At 46.2% G+C, this 15,753-nt stretch overlaps 1 protein-coding gene across 1 annotated transcript in view; it reads left to right on the top strand.

Moving 5' to 3' along the window:
• Positions 1-949: 949 nt before the first annotated feature.
• The window catches only part of LOC310775662 (tektin-3-like), a gene marked incomplete at both ends in the record, with an annotated part of 17,557 nt that continues 2,753 nt past the window's right edge, over positions 950-15,753 (top strand). The window contains 5 exons of the mRNA XM_083635813.1: positions 950-1,519; positions 5,089-5,172; positions 5,300-5,370; positions 14,351-14,494; positions 14,800-15,022. Of these exons, the coding sequence (XP_083491939.1) occupies positions 950-1,519; positions 5,089-5,172; positions 5,300-5,370; positions 14,351-14,494; positions 14,800-15,022 (1,092 nt within the window). The remainder of the gene's footprint in view (positions 1,520-5,088; positions 5,173-5,299; positions 5,371-14,350; positions 14,495-14,799; positions 15,023-15,753) is intronic.

The raw sequence follows: 15,753 nt of genomic DNA, 5'->3' as shown, positions 1-15,753 counted from the left end.
GTCCTCTGTGCTTTGTCCCCTCTTGTTTTTGCTTTGTGCGAAGGAACAGGTGCCAAATCAGCTGTATCCAATGAGAGAGCAAGATCTGTGTCATCAAGCTCATCTGCATGCAGCCAAAATCATTGACAAAAATAATCCATTTATCTCTCTCTTCAAAGTCGAGCTGAAATGGTATTTCCAGAGGTGTGATCGAAAATAGTTAATTCTTTGGCAAAATTGATGCACCTGCTCATGATTAATGTGTAAATCTCATCCAGAGTGCCACAGTAACCATGGCAACTGCTTCTGTGTCAACAGAGATCTTGGACAGCTCAGCTCCTGCAGGACTGTGCCCAGCCATTGGCTAGTTGCAACTCACTGAATGAATGGCTTGCAAACTTGTCTCATCCGTGCATTATGCATGTCAGTATGTTCTTGAGCTCATTTCCAGGTAAGCACGGCTGAGGTGAGCCTGCCTACAGCCAGGCACTGGATGCTGAGGAAAGGCTTAGGTCATTTTGGTAAGTTGAAGCTATTTTCTTTACTGCTCTTTGGTGCTTTTTTGTCATTTTCTTAAAATGTGTGAAGAAGATAAAGCAATTTTAGATTGATTGGGTAATAGCTCTTTCTGTTACTAGAAATGATCTACCAAAGGCATAACCGTTGCAAAGCTTTTTATAACATTATTTATAAGAATTTGAAATGTTTTTAATTCACCTATAACTCTAGGTTCTTAAACAAAATGAGATTACACTGTGTCTAATCTGCGATATATTCAATTACTGAAATCTGAATTTCAGACTTAATACCAGCGCAAAGATTTACAGCAATATCTGCAAGTACAATTTTTTTTTATCACATCACATTTTGAGCCTACAAAAAGTATCTACATTAAAATATGAATATAGAATGTTGTGAAAAGTAAATATTTGTATCCAGAAAAGCAGCGGCACCCTGAGGGGAGTACAAAATGGAGCTGATGGGATCCACCCTGACAGCTACCTACGCCCGGCCCAAAACCAGCCACTTCCTCCCTGCCATCTCCACCATGGCATCCAGCTACCGCAACACCCAGCCAGCCTTGGCCATGAACCCTAGTGCCAACCAGTGGAGGAGCAACGGCTACTACAAGAGCACCAGTGCTAGTATCCCATCGCTCTCTGCACAGAGAGATAATCTAGACCTGGTTCGAGCCAAGACCATGTTCTACCCATCCAACAGGACCGCCCTGACCACCCGCTACACCCCTGAGGACTGGTACAAGTCCAACCAATACAACTACAGGGAGTCTGAGTCATCCCGTAACAGTGCGGAGAGGCTGAGAAGAGACACCATCAGGCTGATGCAGGACAAGGATCAGCTGACCCGACGAACCCAGGAGCACACCAGCAAGAACCTTGGAGAGCGCCTTAACGACATTGTCTTCTGGAAGTCTGAACTGAATCATGAGACTGACAACATAGTAACAGAAATAGGAGCTCTCACGGAGGTCAAGAGGAGACTGGAGAGAGCGCTGGCAGAGACTGCAGGGCCCCTACAGGTAAGGCTTGAATGTGTGTGTGTGTGTGCGTGCGTGTGTGCGTGCGTGCGTGTGTGCGTGCGTGCGTGCGTATCTTCCAGTGCACTAATTTTATCACTCATGCATATCACGTCTAAGGACATGTCACAATCTGTGGTGACACAATTTTGCCTAGGGGGTCTGGATCAAGCCCCCAAGTCACGTGCTCACTATTGCAAGTCACATGACGCACTGGACGCAGAAGGCTTTTTTACCCCATACACACATAAGGGGCAGTATAAAATATGTTTTTCTGGGTGTCACTCAATGTAAAAAATAACTTTGAATTATAAAATTATGTGTACATATTTCTTTAGAAGCCACCAAGAGCCATTTCCTCTCTCTGTGGCTCTGTCCACTATAGAGACACTGCAGAACGCGTCATCATTCAGAAACCACGCCCAAAACGGGGGAAAACACAAACTCCTGTCCAATCCTGGCGTTCTCCTATGTCACATGCATGGTCGGGTCTTGCACAAAAAGATCGTATATACAGAAGATGAACACTCCAACTTACTTCATTGACAGCAACATCCACATTTTTCTTCTCGCCAATTCTCAATGGCTTCCTTATTTTCCTCGGTAGTACAAAAAAACTTTAACTGGCGATTTTTTACATTTGTTGTGTGCGCAGCCCACCACACAACAGCTTTTAGCTATGTTTAATTCAAGGAAAATGACGCTGGTGTGTGGAAATTAACGGAGCTTTTCCCCCGTGATGGGCGTGGCCTATTTCATGCAGTGTCTCTATAACGGCGTTCATGGGGGGTGGGTGCTAGAAAAACACTACTGCACAGACTCTATAGAGACACTGCATGAAATAGGCCACACCCATCACGGGGGAAAAGCTCCGTTCATTTCCACACACCAGTGTCATTTTCCTTGAATTAAACATAGCTAAAAGCTGTTGTGTGGTGGGCTGCGCAGACAACAAATGTAAAAAATCGCCAGTTAAAGTTTTTTTGTACTCCTGAGCAAAACAAGAAAAATGTGGATCTAGCTGTCAAGAAGTAAGTTGGAGTGTTCATCTTCCGTATATACGATCTTTTTGTGCAACACGCAACCATGCACGTGACATAGGAGAACGCCAGGATTGGAGGGGGGGTTTCCGTTTTCCCCCGTCTTGGGCGTGGTTTCTGAATGATGAAGCGTTACGCAGTGTCTCTATGGGTCCGGGAAGTCGTAATGGTGGTGGGGGAATTCAGCACATGCTCTGGGTGAGCAACTTTCATTGGAATAAATGGGCCGTCATTTCCAGTGGGCCTTCTCCAGTTAATATATAGCTCAATGGTCTGGATTGGCTATGTAGCAACAGTCTCTGATTTGTCCCTTGCATCACTTTAGAGCAGACTCAGCAGAGCAGTGCTCTCACTGACTAAAGCTTGTATTATGCTCACCCTGCCGTGAAGGGCGCGGGGGTGGAGCGAGGGCCGGGCGCGTCAAATGACGTAAATTTGTTGGGCGTGGTTGGGCGCTACCTCCGTCTGGCGCTCGCCTTGTGCATGATTTTTTTTCTAACAGCGCGAGCAGCGCAGGGCTTCTCTCCAAACATGGCCACTTTCAAGCCACTGAGCCCTGAACACTGAGCTGTGTTTTCGCCACATTTCTTGACCCATGTGGTAGGCTATAAACTTTGATTTGCAACTGTTCGTTTTTAGTCATTTCACCAAGTAAATGTGTTGTGTTGAGAGCATTATTATTCGTGCCTTTTATAGAATGTGTATAAAGCACTTTTAAATGGCATTTTAATGGCATTTACTGTTCTTATTTTTAGATGCCTTTTATTGAATTTGCATAAGCACTTTTTAATAGGTGATATATCGCCTCTTATAATGTTTTTTGTTGTTGTTGTTGTTGTTGTGGTGTGTGTTTTTATGTCTATTTACTATATGTGACACTAGCTGTGTTTCCATTACAGTTTTTCGCAAAATAATTGCGATATTTCTACAACTTCGACAATGTACAATTGCGACTTGTAGGCGTTTCCATTGAAGTTGAGTTTCGCAATTCCCGTTACCAGCAGCTGCCACAGTGATTACGCACGCGGATCTGCCCCATATCCCGTCCCCTGCATGCTCAAATCCAACCAATGGTCAATGCAAATCACAACATGAAGTTACAACGCATATAAACGAGCCTGATTATCAATTCAAAAGAACATGTTGCGGGCTGCGGTGAATGCAGTGAGCGCGACAGGCAGAGGAAAAAAGGTAGCCTACAACTTGTCCCATTTTAGAGATGGAGGAGGGGGGGGGAGGCTGATATGGTGCAATAGTCAGAATATATCGTGTATTATAATTATAACATTGCACCTGAAACGTGTGTAATGTATTAATCACTTCAGTCAACAGCACCGCACCGGTGTGCTTTTCATCCCGCCGATCATCTCGCCGCTGTGCCAAATGCGCGCACACAGGCATGGATCGATTTCTCCCATTAAACATGATCTATTTTCCGGCTCCGCTTTTGCACAACACGTCTTTCTGCTAGGTAGCGTTGCTTCAAAGTTTTCCACTTGCTGCGAAGGTTTTGCCACGGTTTATCAAACCCTTTCTCCCTCATTTCCTTTCATTTTCCAAAGGAGAAGATGGGTCACATGACGTGCAAATGCGGAAAATCTGTTTCCATTACACTTTTGCGATAAACTGCTATATCGACACGTCTGAAAAACCACCTCATGAGAGCGCAAAAACGTTTTGCGATATTTGGGAGCTTTTTCGAAATTTACGTGTTTCCATTACCCAATTTCTATTGCGATATTTAGATTTTGCGCATTTCTGACGGTAATGGAAACACGACTACTATGTCTATTTGGACGGTGGAGTCTGCAATAAAGTTTGATTGGTTGATTGATATTGAGAGAGATTAAAAACAGCACAGAGTAGGCTATCAGGGCTGAGAACTAAAACGGCTTTCAGTAAAAACAAGTTTGGTGATTCCTTCATGTGCTGATGTGGGGTCATTTGAGAGTGAAAGCGCACTCAGTACTGCACATAATAGCGTTTCATTGCGACTTTTCCACGGGCTGTTCTCACTATTACCATTTGTACAATTCATGCTGATCACTTTCTGAGTATAATGGCATCTGCCCCAGCGCGAGGTCTGCACGGTGACTCACGGAGACTCGCGGGGCCACACCCCCACGGAGCTTGCTGGAGTATAATTCAGCCTTCAAACTCTTTAATTAGGTCACAATGAATGGCCCCGTTAAGGTTACCAGGTAACGTTCCACAGAAAGCACCACTGGTCATGTGTTGAACCCAGAGTGCTTTGGGGCGTCGAGGTACTTTGACATGTGATGACACAGACGACTCCCGGGGTTACGATCATGTGGCACGAGGCATTCTGACCGACTTCAGCTGAAACTGGAGAATGCAGCTGATGCACTGCACAGACACATGCATGCAGCCACACGTACAAACACCCCGCGCATAATATACTCAATCATACCACCACTGTGACACAGTGAGGGAGTATTCTGGATAGTACTGAGGGACTTTTAAATACGCTCTGAAATGCCTTATGCTTTGTCATGCTTACTTTGTCACCAGGTGTCTCAAGAGTGTCTCTACCACAGAGAGAAGCGGATGGCCATCGATCTGGTGCATGACGGTGTGGAGAAAGACCTCATAAGGGTAATGTCAAAGAACAAGGGTGTGTGTGTGTGTGTGTGTGTGTGTGTGCGTGTGCGTGTGCGTGTGTGACATGATACCGATCTTAAAGAAAGATATATATCTATCTTTTCACCTGTGCTGCGAGAAGGAAGTGGAGGTCATCAAGTCATCTCAGGAACGGATGAGGCGGCATCTGGATAGATCCATCGCTCAGCTGGCGTGAGTCTGCTCTAAACAGCTACTGTAGAGGTCATGTGATCTCATCAAAATGCATTGGTCAAATCTTACTCGGCCCTTAGAGTCTATAATATGACCATTTCTGAAACAATGAAAAACAGCTCCTTTTTCAAATAAAAAATAAATAAAAAAGACAATAATATACATTATTCAAGTGCAATTGAGATGAGTAACTGTTGATTAACTGTTCCACATGCGGCTGAGTGTCAAATTGTTTTCCAGTGTGTGTGTGTTTTTTGTAGTAAACGTCTGCTGTGTGGGGTGCATCAGGGTAGTAACTGTCTGCTGTGTGGGGTGCCTCATGGTAGAAAGGTCTGCTGTGTGGGGTGCATCAGGGTATGTTACGACCCCAAGTCTAGGTCTGGGACCAGAACATGAAATACACAGAAACAAGTTCAAATATACAAAAACATGTTTATTTTTCAAATCATAAAAAGAAAAAGGAGACGATACGCTCTAGCTGACAGAGGATCTGGTCCAGCAGGCCAACACTTTACTATTACCTGATGTTACCGGTCGGCACTACTGGTCCCTAGCACAGACAGGCGCATCGCTCCTAAAACAACAAGAAAACATGAATTAACACAGGCCAATACATGCAATGAAGAAAATACAATGTAATGAATGATGATGTGCGGATGAGAGAGTCTGGGCCTCACACATCCCAGAACAGCTCTGTCGCCATGTTGAATAATGACGCCTTTTATAGGCAGACAGACAGGGCTGCCATCCAATCAGCAGTCTCTGCAGGTGATTAGTGGATCCAATTCTCCAACCAGCTGCACCTGGTGAAAGACTGAACCAAAGACACACTTCTCTCTGAGAGCAACACCCACACACAGGAAGCATGTCAGGAGAAATAGCACATGAGTAAATGGACTGGACTCAAGTCCATTTACGAATCTACCTTTAATTAGAAATAACAAAGTACAATAAGAAAAGAAAACGACACAGTCGTAACACCCCCCAACCCAGAAAAAAGTTCCCCCCTCAAAAAAAAAAAAAGAGAGGACAATCTAGAAAATACTTTTACCTTTACCTATCTGTGCCCGTTAATGCAGCACCAAATTATCTAAAGGTCGTACTTTAATTCAAGGAGGCATCTCAATGCGCGAAAGAGCGTCCGCAAAAACATTGTCTGTGCCCTTTTTGTGTCGGATCTCGAGGTTGTAATCCTGTAGGAGTAATGACCACCCCATCAACCTCCGGTTAGCGTTCCTCATCTGATTCACAAACACAAGCGGATTATGATCAGTATATACCATCACAGGCAAATGTGTTGAACCAATGTATACTTCAAAAAACTGTAAGGAAAACAACAACGCAAGAGCTTCTTTCTCAATTGTACTGTAATTGCGTTGAGCATCCTTGAATTTCTTTGAAAAGTAACATACTGGATGAACAACACCTTGCTCATCTTCCTGCAGTAACACCGCCCCAGCGCCAAGATCACTCGCGTCCACCTCCAGCTGGAACGGCCGCGAGAAATCCGGGGCTGCCAACACCGGTGCACTGCAAAGGAGAGCTTTACAAGACAGGAAAGATTGTTGACAGGGCGGAGTCCACCCAAATGGCAGTTTCACACTGGTCATAGAAGTTAAAGGAGCAGTCACGTCAGCAAAATTTTTGCAAAAACTACGATAGTAGCTGGCCATGCCTACAAAACGGCGGAGCGCACGTCTAGAGCCTGGAACAGGATAATCCAGAATGGCCTGGATCTTTCCATTAACAGGTCGCACCTGTCCCTGTCCCACCTGCTTACCTAAATACGTTACCGTCGCTTTCCCGAATTCACATTTAGCCAGATTTAATGTAAGACCAGCTGTTTGTAATCGCCCAAAAACGTCTCTAAGGGTCCTTACATGGTCTTCCCAATTACTGGAGTACACCACAATGTCGTCGAGATATACATCTGTATCTGAAACACCGGCCAGCACTATGTGCATTAAACGTTGGAAAGTGGCCGGTGCATTACGCAACCCGAACGGCATTACAGTGTACTGGTAGAATCCATCTGGTGTTACAAATGCCGAAATTTCCGAGGCATGTGCAGACAATGGGACCTGCCAGTAGCCTTTAAGAAGGTCCAATTTGGTGACAAATTTTGCTGCTCCAACCCTGTCAACACAATCCTCCATCCGTGGCAACGGATACGAATCAGCCTTTGTGACATTATTTATTTTACGATAATCAGTACAAAAGCGTGATGTCTTGTCAGGTTTAGGCACCAACAAACATGGTGAACTCCATGGACTGCAACTTGGCACTGCCAATCCATTGGTCAAAAGATATTCTACCTCTTTTTTAAACAGAGCACGTTTAGTTGGATTTACTCTGTATGCATGTTGTTTAATGGGCACATGCCCTTCCACATCAATTTCATGTGTAATCACAGAAGTACGAGTAGGGACATCAGAAAACAAACTAGAAAATTCCTCCAACAAAGCAATCACATCTGCTCTTGCCACTTCATCCAACTCCTTCAGAAACTCTGGCAAAATGGCCAGGATTTCTGAATTAGGCAGACGAACAGAACCAGACCCAATACTTCGCAGACCATCATTTTCTGGAGAATATTGTTGGGATGGACTCAGTGACACCGATGCCACAGCAGAGGGCAGCACTACCCCACTCCCATCACCAGAAATCCCCACATCTTTCTCATTCCGAGATACATACATTTTTATCATATTGATATGACAAACACGAGATTTTTTTCCACGATCAGGTGTACTTACCAAATAATCTGTTTCACTCAGGCATTTCTCGATCACATATGGACCACCAAATTTCGCCTGCAAAGAAGAAGTTACCAGAGGAAGGAAAACAAGCACCTTATCACCTACAGCAAAACTTCTTTTAACTGCTTTTCTGTCATAATTTTCCTTCATCTTTACCTGTGAATCTGCCAATGCACCACGAGCTAACTCGCAAGCAGAGTGCAAACGTTCTCTGAATTTGCACACATAATCCAATACATTTGTGGGAACACTGGCAGTTTCTGACAGGAACTTCTCCTTTAACACACGAAGCGGACCGCGTACCGTATGTCCAAATACAAGGTCTGCTGGACTAAAACCAGTAGACTCCTGTACACTTTCTCTAGCAGCCAAGAGAAGAAACGGCAGGCCTTCATCCCAATCTCGGCCTGTCTCTAGACAGTACTTTTTGATCATAGACTTTAACGTCTGATGAAACCTCTCCAGAGCACCTTGTGACTGAGGATGATAAGCACTAGAATTGTGATGTTTTATAGACAGTGTCTGTAGAACCTGAGCGAAACATTTGGACATGAAATTCGTACCCTGATCAGTTTGCACTGACTTTGGCAAACCAAATGTAGAAAAAAAACTCACCATAGCTTTGACAACACATTTTACCTTCAAATTGCGCAATGGCACTGCTTCTGGGTAACGTGTTGCCGCACACATCAAAGTCAAAAGATATTCACAGCCTGATTTTGTTCTTGGAAGTGGACCCACACAATCAAGAATTATGTGTTCAAACGGTTCCCCCAGCGCCGGAATAGGGCGCAATGGAGCAGGTGGGATAGTTTGATTAGGCTTCCCACAAAGCTGGCACACATGACATGACCTACAAAATCGCGCTACATCTGACTTTAAGCCAGGCCAAAAAAAATACTGCAAGATACGATGGTACGTCTTCCGGACACCTAGATGTCCTGCATCACCATCATGAGCCAAATTAAGTACCTGAGGTCTATACTCCTGGGGAACAAGTACTTGTTGTACCCCACCCCAGTCTACACGTGAAGAATCAGCAGACGGCTGCCAATTACGCACCAAAACTCCATCCTGGACACTATACATACTCACAGTATCTGAGTTGTGCGCTCCCGCCGCTGTCAAACAAGTGGACAGGCTTGGGTCAGCTTGCTGTGCTTGCACAAACATGCTGCGATCCACTTCCAAGCTCAAACTCGCTGCTGCAGTAGACAAAAAATCAACTTTGTCAGACTTTACTTTCAACATGTCAGACTTCAGATCTTTTTCCTCAGAAAACAAAAATGAGTCGGACAAATTCAATACATCATCAAATTTACGCGCCTGTGCACGCGTCACAGCACAGTCAGGAAATCTCTCTTCCCCATTTTCAGTAACAGATACTATGACAGGTTTCTCTCTAACTTCAAGCACAGGAGGATACACATTCTCACCGGCCAAATCGTTACCCAGAATCAACGTAATACCATCCATTGGCAATCGTGTACGCAAAGCTACTTTAACCAGCCCGGTAACGAGCGGTGATCGTAAGAAAACTATGTAAAGGTGCACGGAATTCTGTCAACGCTACACCCCACAACAATGCATCAGAACCACATGACGTCTTTTCAGAAAACGGCAAGACTCCCTCCAGTACAAGCGACTGGAAAGCTCCAGTGTCCCGAAAAATGGTTACTGGTACCTGCTCTGTGTCCTTACCTGACAGCGAGACTGAGCCCTTGGAAACGAAGGGACGGTAGCTAAGCGCCACCTCATCACCGTCAGTCTCCCTGTCTGAAGACAGAGAAGGCACTACCTGCGTAAACACCACAGGTTTGGTAACAACGATTCCTTTTTTCGTACACTCCGCTATTAAATGTCCCACCTCGTTACAACCATGGCACCGGCGCTCCCGTCCACTGTAACTCGAGCGCGGTGACCCTGAAACAAAAGACTGTTTATATGGCACTTTCTGACCATTTCCATTCTCCCCTGAAGACGAAAAACCACTACGCCCCACGGACGCATTATCGTTTGGATTACGCACGAACGCGTTCTCGGCGCGCTCCCGACGCCCGAAATCCCCACGTTCACGGCGCACATTAACAAAACTGGCTCTATGGGTCAACTCAAACTCATCCGCCAACACACTTGCCTCGGACACAGTATCAACTTTTCGCTCATTTAAATAGCGAACCACCCTCTCTGAGATACAGTTTTTAAACTCCTCCAACAATAACAATTCTCGAAGTTGGGCAAAATCAACGACTTTACACGCTGCACACCATTTATCAAACAACATTGTTTTCTCACGCATAAACTCTACGTAAGATTGATTAGCAGTTTTTACCGTTGATCGAAACTTTTGTCTGTATGCCTCTGGAACCAGCTCATATGCGCGCAGAACAGCTGCCTTCATATGATCATAGTTCAGACTGTCAGTTATCGATAACCCTGTGCAGACTTCCTGAGCCTTTCCTATTAATTTGCACTGCAAGAGCAAACCCCATTTGTCCTTTGGCCAATTCAAAGCTCCAGCAATCCTCTCAAAAGCACCAAAGTAAGAGTCTGCTTCTGCCTCCCTAAATGGTGGAAGCAAAGCAATTTGTCGGCCGATGTCAAAAGTGGGTGTGTGGACGTGTGTGTTCACCAGTCCTGGCTGGCTGAACAGATCTCCCGTCAGGTTCTCTGCCTGAACGGATGTGGCACGAGAGGCTCTATCTTTGGCTTCGATCTCCTTCTCCTTGATTCGGAGGTGCGCAAGCTCAATTTCCTGCTGCATTTTCACTTCGTCCCGCCGAAGTTTAACTCGCTCAATTTCCAAAGTTAGCTCCAAATCTTCTCTGCTAACCCCGGACCTAGACAAAGCGGAATCAGAGGGAGGGTTGGCTGGAATATTCTCACCATTGCCATCTAGTGACTCATCCAGCTCCTCTTCCTCTATTTTTCGCTCTCCCCCGGCCTCAGGAGCAACAATCACATTTTTAGCCACCAATGTGTCCACAACCACTTGAAATACTGCTGCTTTCTTTCTCGCAGCTCCAGGCACGACAATGCCATAATGCTGAGCGATAGCCACCAGCTCTGCTCTTGTGCACTCCACCAGAAAGTCATACTCAGGCCCCTGCACAAATTTATCTACAACGCTCATGACCACAATACAGTACAAACTACGATACAGCACAAACTGTCAATCAACTTACTTACGGCTCACAGCTCACAGATGAACTGTAACAAAGAAAAACAGATTAATATGTCCCATTCACAATCCTCCAACCACCACACTGGAATTTGCAATTATTTTACTGTTTTAACCCATACAGCAAGAAAAAAGAAAAAAAAACCGAGTGAAATGCAGGTTTGCGGGTTTTTTCTGCTCTCAATGACAGAGCAAAACAAAACACAGGAACAAGACCGGGACGAGCCCCCAATTCATGTTACGACCCCAAGTCTAGGTCTGGGACCAGAACATGAAATACACAGAAACAAGTTCAAATATACAAAAACATGTTTATTTTTCAAATCATAAGAAAAAGGAGACGATACGCTCTAGCTGACAGAGGATCTGGTCCAGCAGGCCAACACTTTACTATTACCTGATGTTACCGGTCGGCACTACTGGTCCCTAGCACAGACAGGCGCATCGCTCCTAAAACAACAAGAAAACATGAATTAACACAGGCCAATACATGCAATGAAGAAAATACAATGTAATGAATGATGATGTGCGGATGAGAGAGTCTGGGCCTCACACATCCCAGAACAGCTCTGTCGCCATGTTGAATAATGACGCCTTTTATAGGCAGACAGACAGGGCTGCCATCCAATCAGCAGTCTCTGCAGGTGATTAGTGGATCCAATTCTCCAACCAGCTGCACCTGGTGAAAGACTGAACCAAAGACACACTTCTCTCTGAGAGCAACACCCACACACAGGAAGCATGTCAGGAGAAATAGCACATGAGTAAATGGACTGGACTCAAGTCCATTTACGAATCTACCTTTAATTAGAAATAACAAAGTACAATAAGAAAAGAAAACGACACAGTCGTAACAGGGTAGTAACTGTCTGCTGTGTGGGGTGCCTCAGGGTAGTAACTGTCTGCTGTGTAGAGTGCCTCAGGGTAGTAACTGTCTGCTGTGTGGGGTGCATCAGGGTAGAAACTGTCTGCTGTGTGGGGTGCCTCAGGGTAGAAACTGTCTGCTGTGTGTGGGGTGCCTCAGGGTAGTAACTGTCTGCTGTGTAGAGTGCCTCAGGGTAGTAACTGTCTGCTGTGTGGGGTGCATCAGGGTAGTAACTGTCTGCTGTGTGGGGTGCCTCAGGGTAGAAACTGTCTGCTGTGTGTGGGGTGCCTCAGGGTAGTAACTGTCTGCTGTGTGGGGTGCATCAGGGTAGTAACTGTCTGCTGTGTGGGGTGCCTCAGGGTAGAAACTATCTGCTGTGTGGGGTGCCTCATGGTAGTAACTGTCTGCTGTGTGGGGTGCATCAGGGTAGTAACTGTCTGCTGTGTGGGGTGCCTCAGGGTAGTAACTGTCTGCTGTGTGGGGTGCATCAGGGTAGTAACTGTCTGCTGTGTGGGGTGCCTCAGGGTAGTAACTGTCTGCTGTGTGGAGTGCCTCAGGGTAGAAACTGTCTGCTGTGTGGGGTGCCTCATGGTAGTAACTGTCTGCTGTGTGGGGTGCATCAGGGTAGTAACTCTGTCTGCTGTGTGGGGTGCCTCAGGGTAGTAACTGTCTGCTGTGTGGGGTGCATCAGGGTAGTAACTGTCTGCTGTGTGGGGTGCCTCAGGGTAGTAACTGTCTGCTGTGTGGGGTGCATCAGGGTAGTAACTGTCTGCTGTGTGTGGGGTGCATCAGGGTAGTAACTGTCTGCTGTGTGTGGGGTGCATCAGGGTAGAAACTGTCTGCTGTGTGGAGTGCCTCAGGGTAGTAACTCTGTCTGCTGTGTGGGGTGCCTTAGGGTAACTGTCTGCTGTGTGGGGTGCCTCAGGGTAGTAACTCTGTCTGCTGTGTGGGGTGCCTCAGGGTAGTAACTGTCTGCTGTGTGGAGTGCATCAGGGTAGTAACTGTCTGCTGTGTGGGGTGCCTCAGGGTAGTAAATATGTCTGCTGTGTGGGGTGCCTCAGGGTAGTAACTGTCTGCTGTGTGGGGTGCCTCAGGGAAGTAACTGTCTGCTGTGTGGGGTGCCTCAGGGAAGTAACTGTCTGCTGTGTGGGGTGCATCAGTGTAGTAACTCTGTCTGCTGTGTGGGGTGCCTCAGGGTAACTGTCTGCTGTGTGGGGTGCCTCAGGGTAGTAACTCTGTCTGCTGTGTGGGGTGCCTCAGGGTAGTAACTGTCTGCTGTGTGGGGTGCCTCAGGGTAGTAACTCTGTCTGCTGTGTGGGGTGCCTTAGGGTAACTGTCTGCTGTGTGGGGTGCCTCAGGGTAGTAACTCTGTCTGCTGTGTGGGGTGCCTCAGGGTAGTAACTGTCTGCTGTGTGGGGTGCCTCAGGGTAGTAACTGTCTGCTGTGTGGAGTGCATCAGGGTAGTAACTGTCTGCTGTGTGTGGGTTGCATCAGGGTAGTAACTGTCTGCTGTGTGGAGTGCATCAGGGTAGTAACTGTCTGCTGTGTGTGGGGTGCATCAGGGTAGTAACTGTCTGCTGTGTGGGGTGCCTCAGGGTAACTGTCTGCTGTGTGGGGTGCCTCAGGGTAGTAACTCTGTCTGCTGTGTGGGGTGCCTCAGGGTAACTGTCTGCTGTGTGGGGTGCCTCAGGGTAGTAACTCTGTCTGCTGTGTAGGGTGCCTCAGGGTTGTAACTCTGTCTGCTGTGTGGGGTGCCTCAGGGTAGTAACTCTGTCTGCTGTGTGGGGTGCCTCAGGGTAGTAACTCTGTCTGCTGTGTGGGGTGCCTCAGGGTAACTGTCTGCTGTGTGGGGTGCCTCAGGGTAGTAACTCTGTCTGCTGTGTGGGGTGCCTCAGGGTAGTAACTCTGTCTGCTGTGTGGGGTGCCTCAGGGTAGTAACTCTGTCTGCTGTGTGGGGTGCCTCAGGGTAGTAACTCTGTCTGCTGTGTGGGGTGCCTCAGTGTAGTAACTCTTTCTGCTGTGTGGGGTGCCTCAGGGTAGTAACCCTGTCTGCTGTGTGGGGTGCCTCAGGGTAGTAACTCTGTCTGCTGTGTGGGGTGCCTCAGGGTAGTAACTCTGTCTGCTGTGTGGGGTGCCTCAGGGTAGTAACCCTGTCTGCTGTGTGGGGTGCCTCAGGTCAAACCGAGCAGCCCAGCATGAGCTGGAGAGAGACATGAGTGACAAAATGACAGCTCAGAGGATTGACAACAGGTGCCACCATCTGAGGAACTCATCTGATGGGATCGGCTATTACAGAGGCATCGAAAGACTAGACCCCTCGTGAGTATGGCTTGATCTTTTCTTATCTGATCTGATCTAATTCATCTGATCAGGTCTCCTAGTTGAAAACAATACTTGATATTTGTTTAAGCCAACCAAATTGACATTCTATTTGAAAGTCAATTTGGTTGGCTTAAACAAATATCAAGCATTTATTGTCCTATGTTACACTACCTGTCTGGTTCTTAAGCTAACAAACCATAAAAAGTAATGTTTGGCTCAAGTCTAATCCACACTACAGTATATTCTAAGACAGTATCAACTTGAACTTCCATCAATTGATGGTGTTCTTCTTCCTCTGCCAGACTCTCTCTGCCAGACTCGTGGTCCAAGTTCACGGATGACAACATCCTGCACTCCCAGGGCGAGCGGGTCACCTCCCACAAGCTGAGAGATGAGATCGAGATCCTGCTGAACACCACATCCAATGAGATGTGGAACCAGTTTAACTATGTCAACATCGCCTTCACCGACCGCATATCGGAAACCGCTGACGCTAAGAACAGCCTGCAGACACATCTGGCTAAGGTGACCATATCAAAGCACTCTCACTTTTTAGCCCTTGTGTATGTGGCAGCATTCAAATCAACGAAAATCAAGTACATTTTATGCAATGAGGTCATACTTCCCAATTATATCTTGACCTAAGATTTGTGATGCGATAAATGAAAGTTATTATTGTCTAATTGGTTGACAAGCATCATCATTCACATGTTTCAAATTAGGCTATCTTCTGTAAGAATCAGGCTTACAAGAGTTTAGGTTATAAAAGAGAACAGCAGTTTTATGGAGGTGATCACATGCATGGTTTTCCCCATTTCAAAATGAGGCATTTAATGAGAGGAGACATGTGGAGGAATGCTCCTCTCTTCTTTTCTACACGTGTGACATACCAGTGCTATATTCAGCACCATCTGCCATAATTGTGAATAGATTGTGGAATGCAACCTCACCAAACACTTCTTATAAAATAGTCCTGTCAACCTCACCAAACACTTCTGATAAAACAGTCCTGTCAACCTCACCAAACACTGCTGATAAAACAGTCCTGTCAACCTCACCAAACACTGCTGATAAAACAGTCCTGTCAACCTCACCAAACACTGCTGATAAAACAGTCCTGTCAACCTCACCAAACACTGCTGATAAAACAGTCCTGTCAACCTCACCAAACACTTCTTATAAAACAGTCCTGTCAACCTCACCAAACACTGCTGATAAAACAGTCCTGTCAACCTCACCAAACACTTCTTATAAAA

This window comes from Poromitra crassiceps (genome assembly GCF_964638095.1).
Source record: "Poromitra crassiceps genome assembly, chromosome: 4".
Classification (NCBI taxonomy): domain Eukaryota; kingdom Metazoa; phylum Chordata; class Actinopteri; order Beryciformes; family Melamphaidae; genus Poromitra; species Poromitra crassiceps.
The sequence above is the reverse complement of the archived record's forward strand: the minus strand, read 5'-3'. Positions and strand labels throughout refer to the sequence as shown.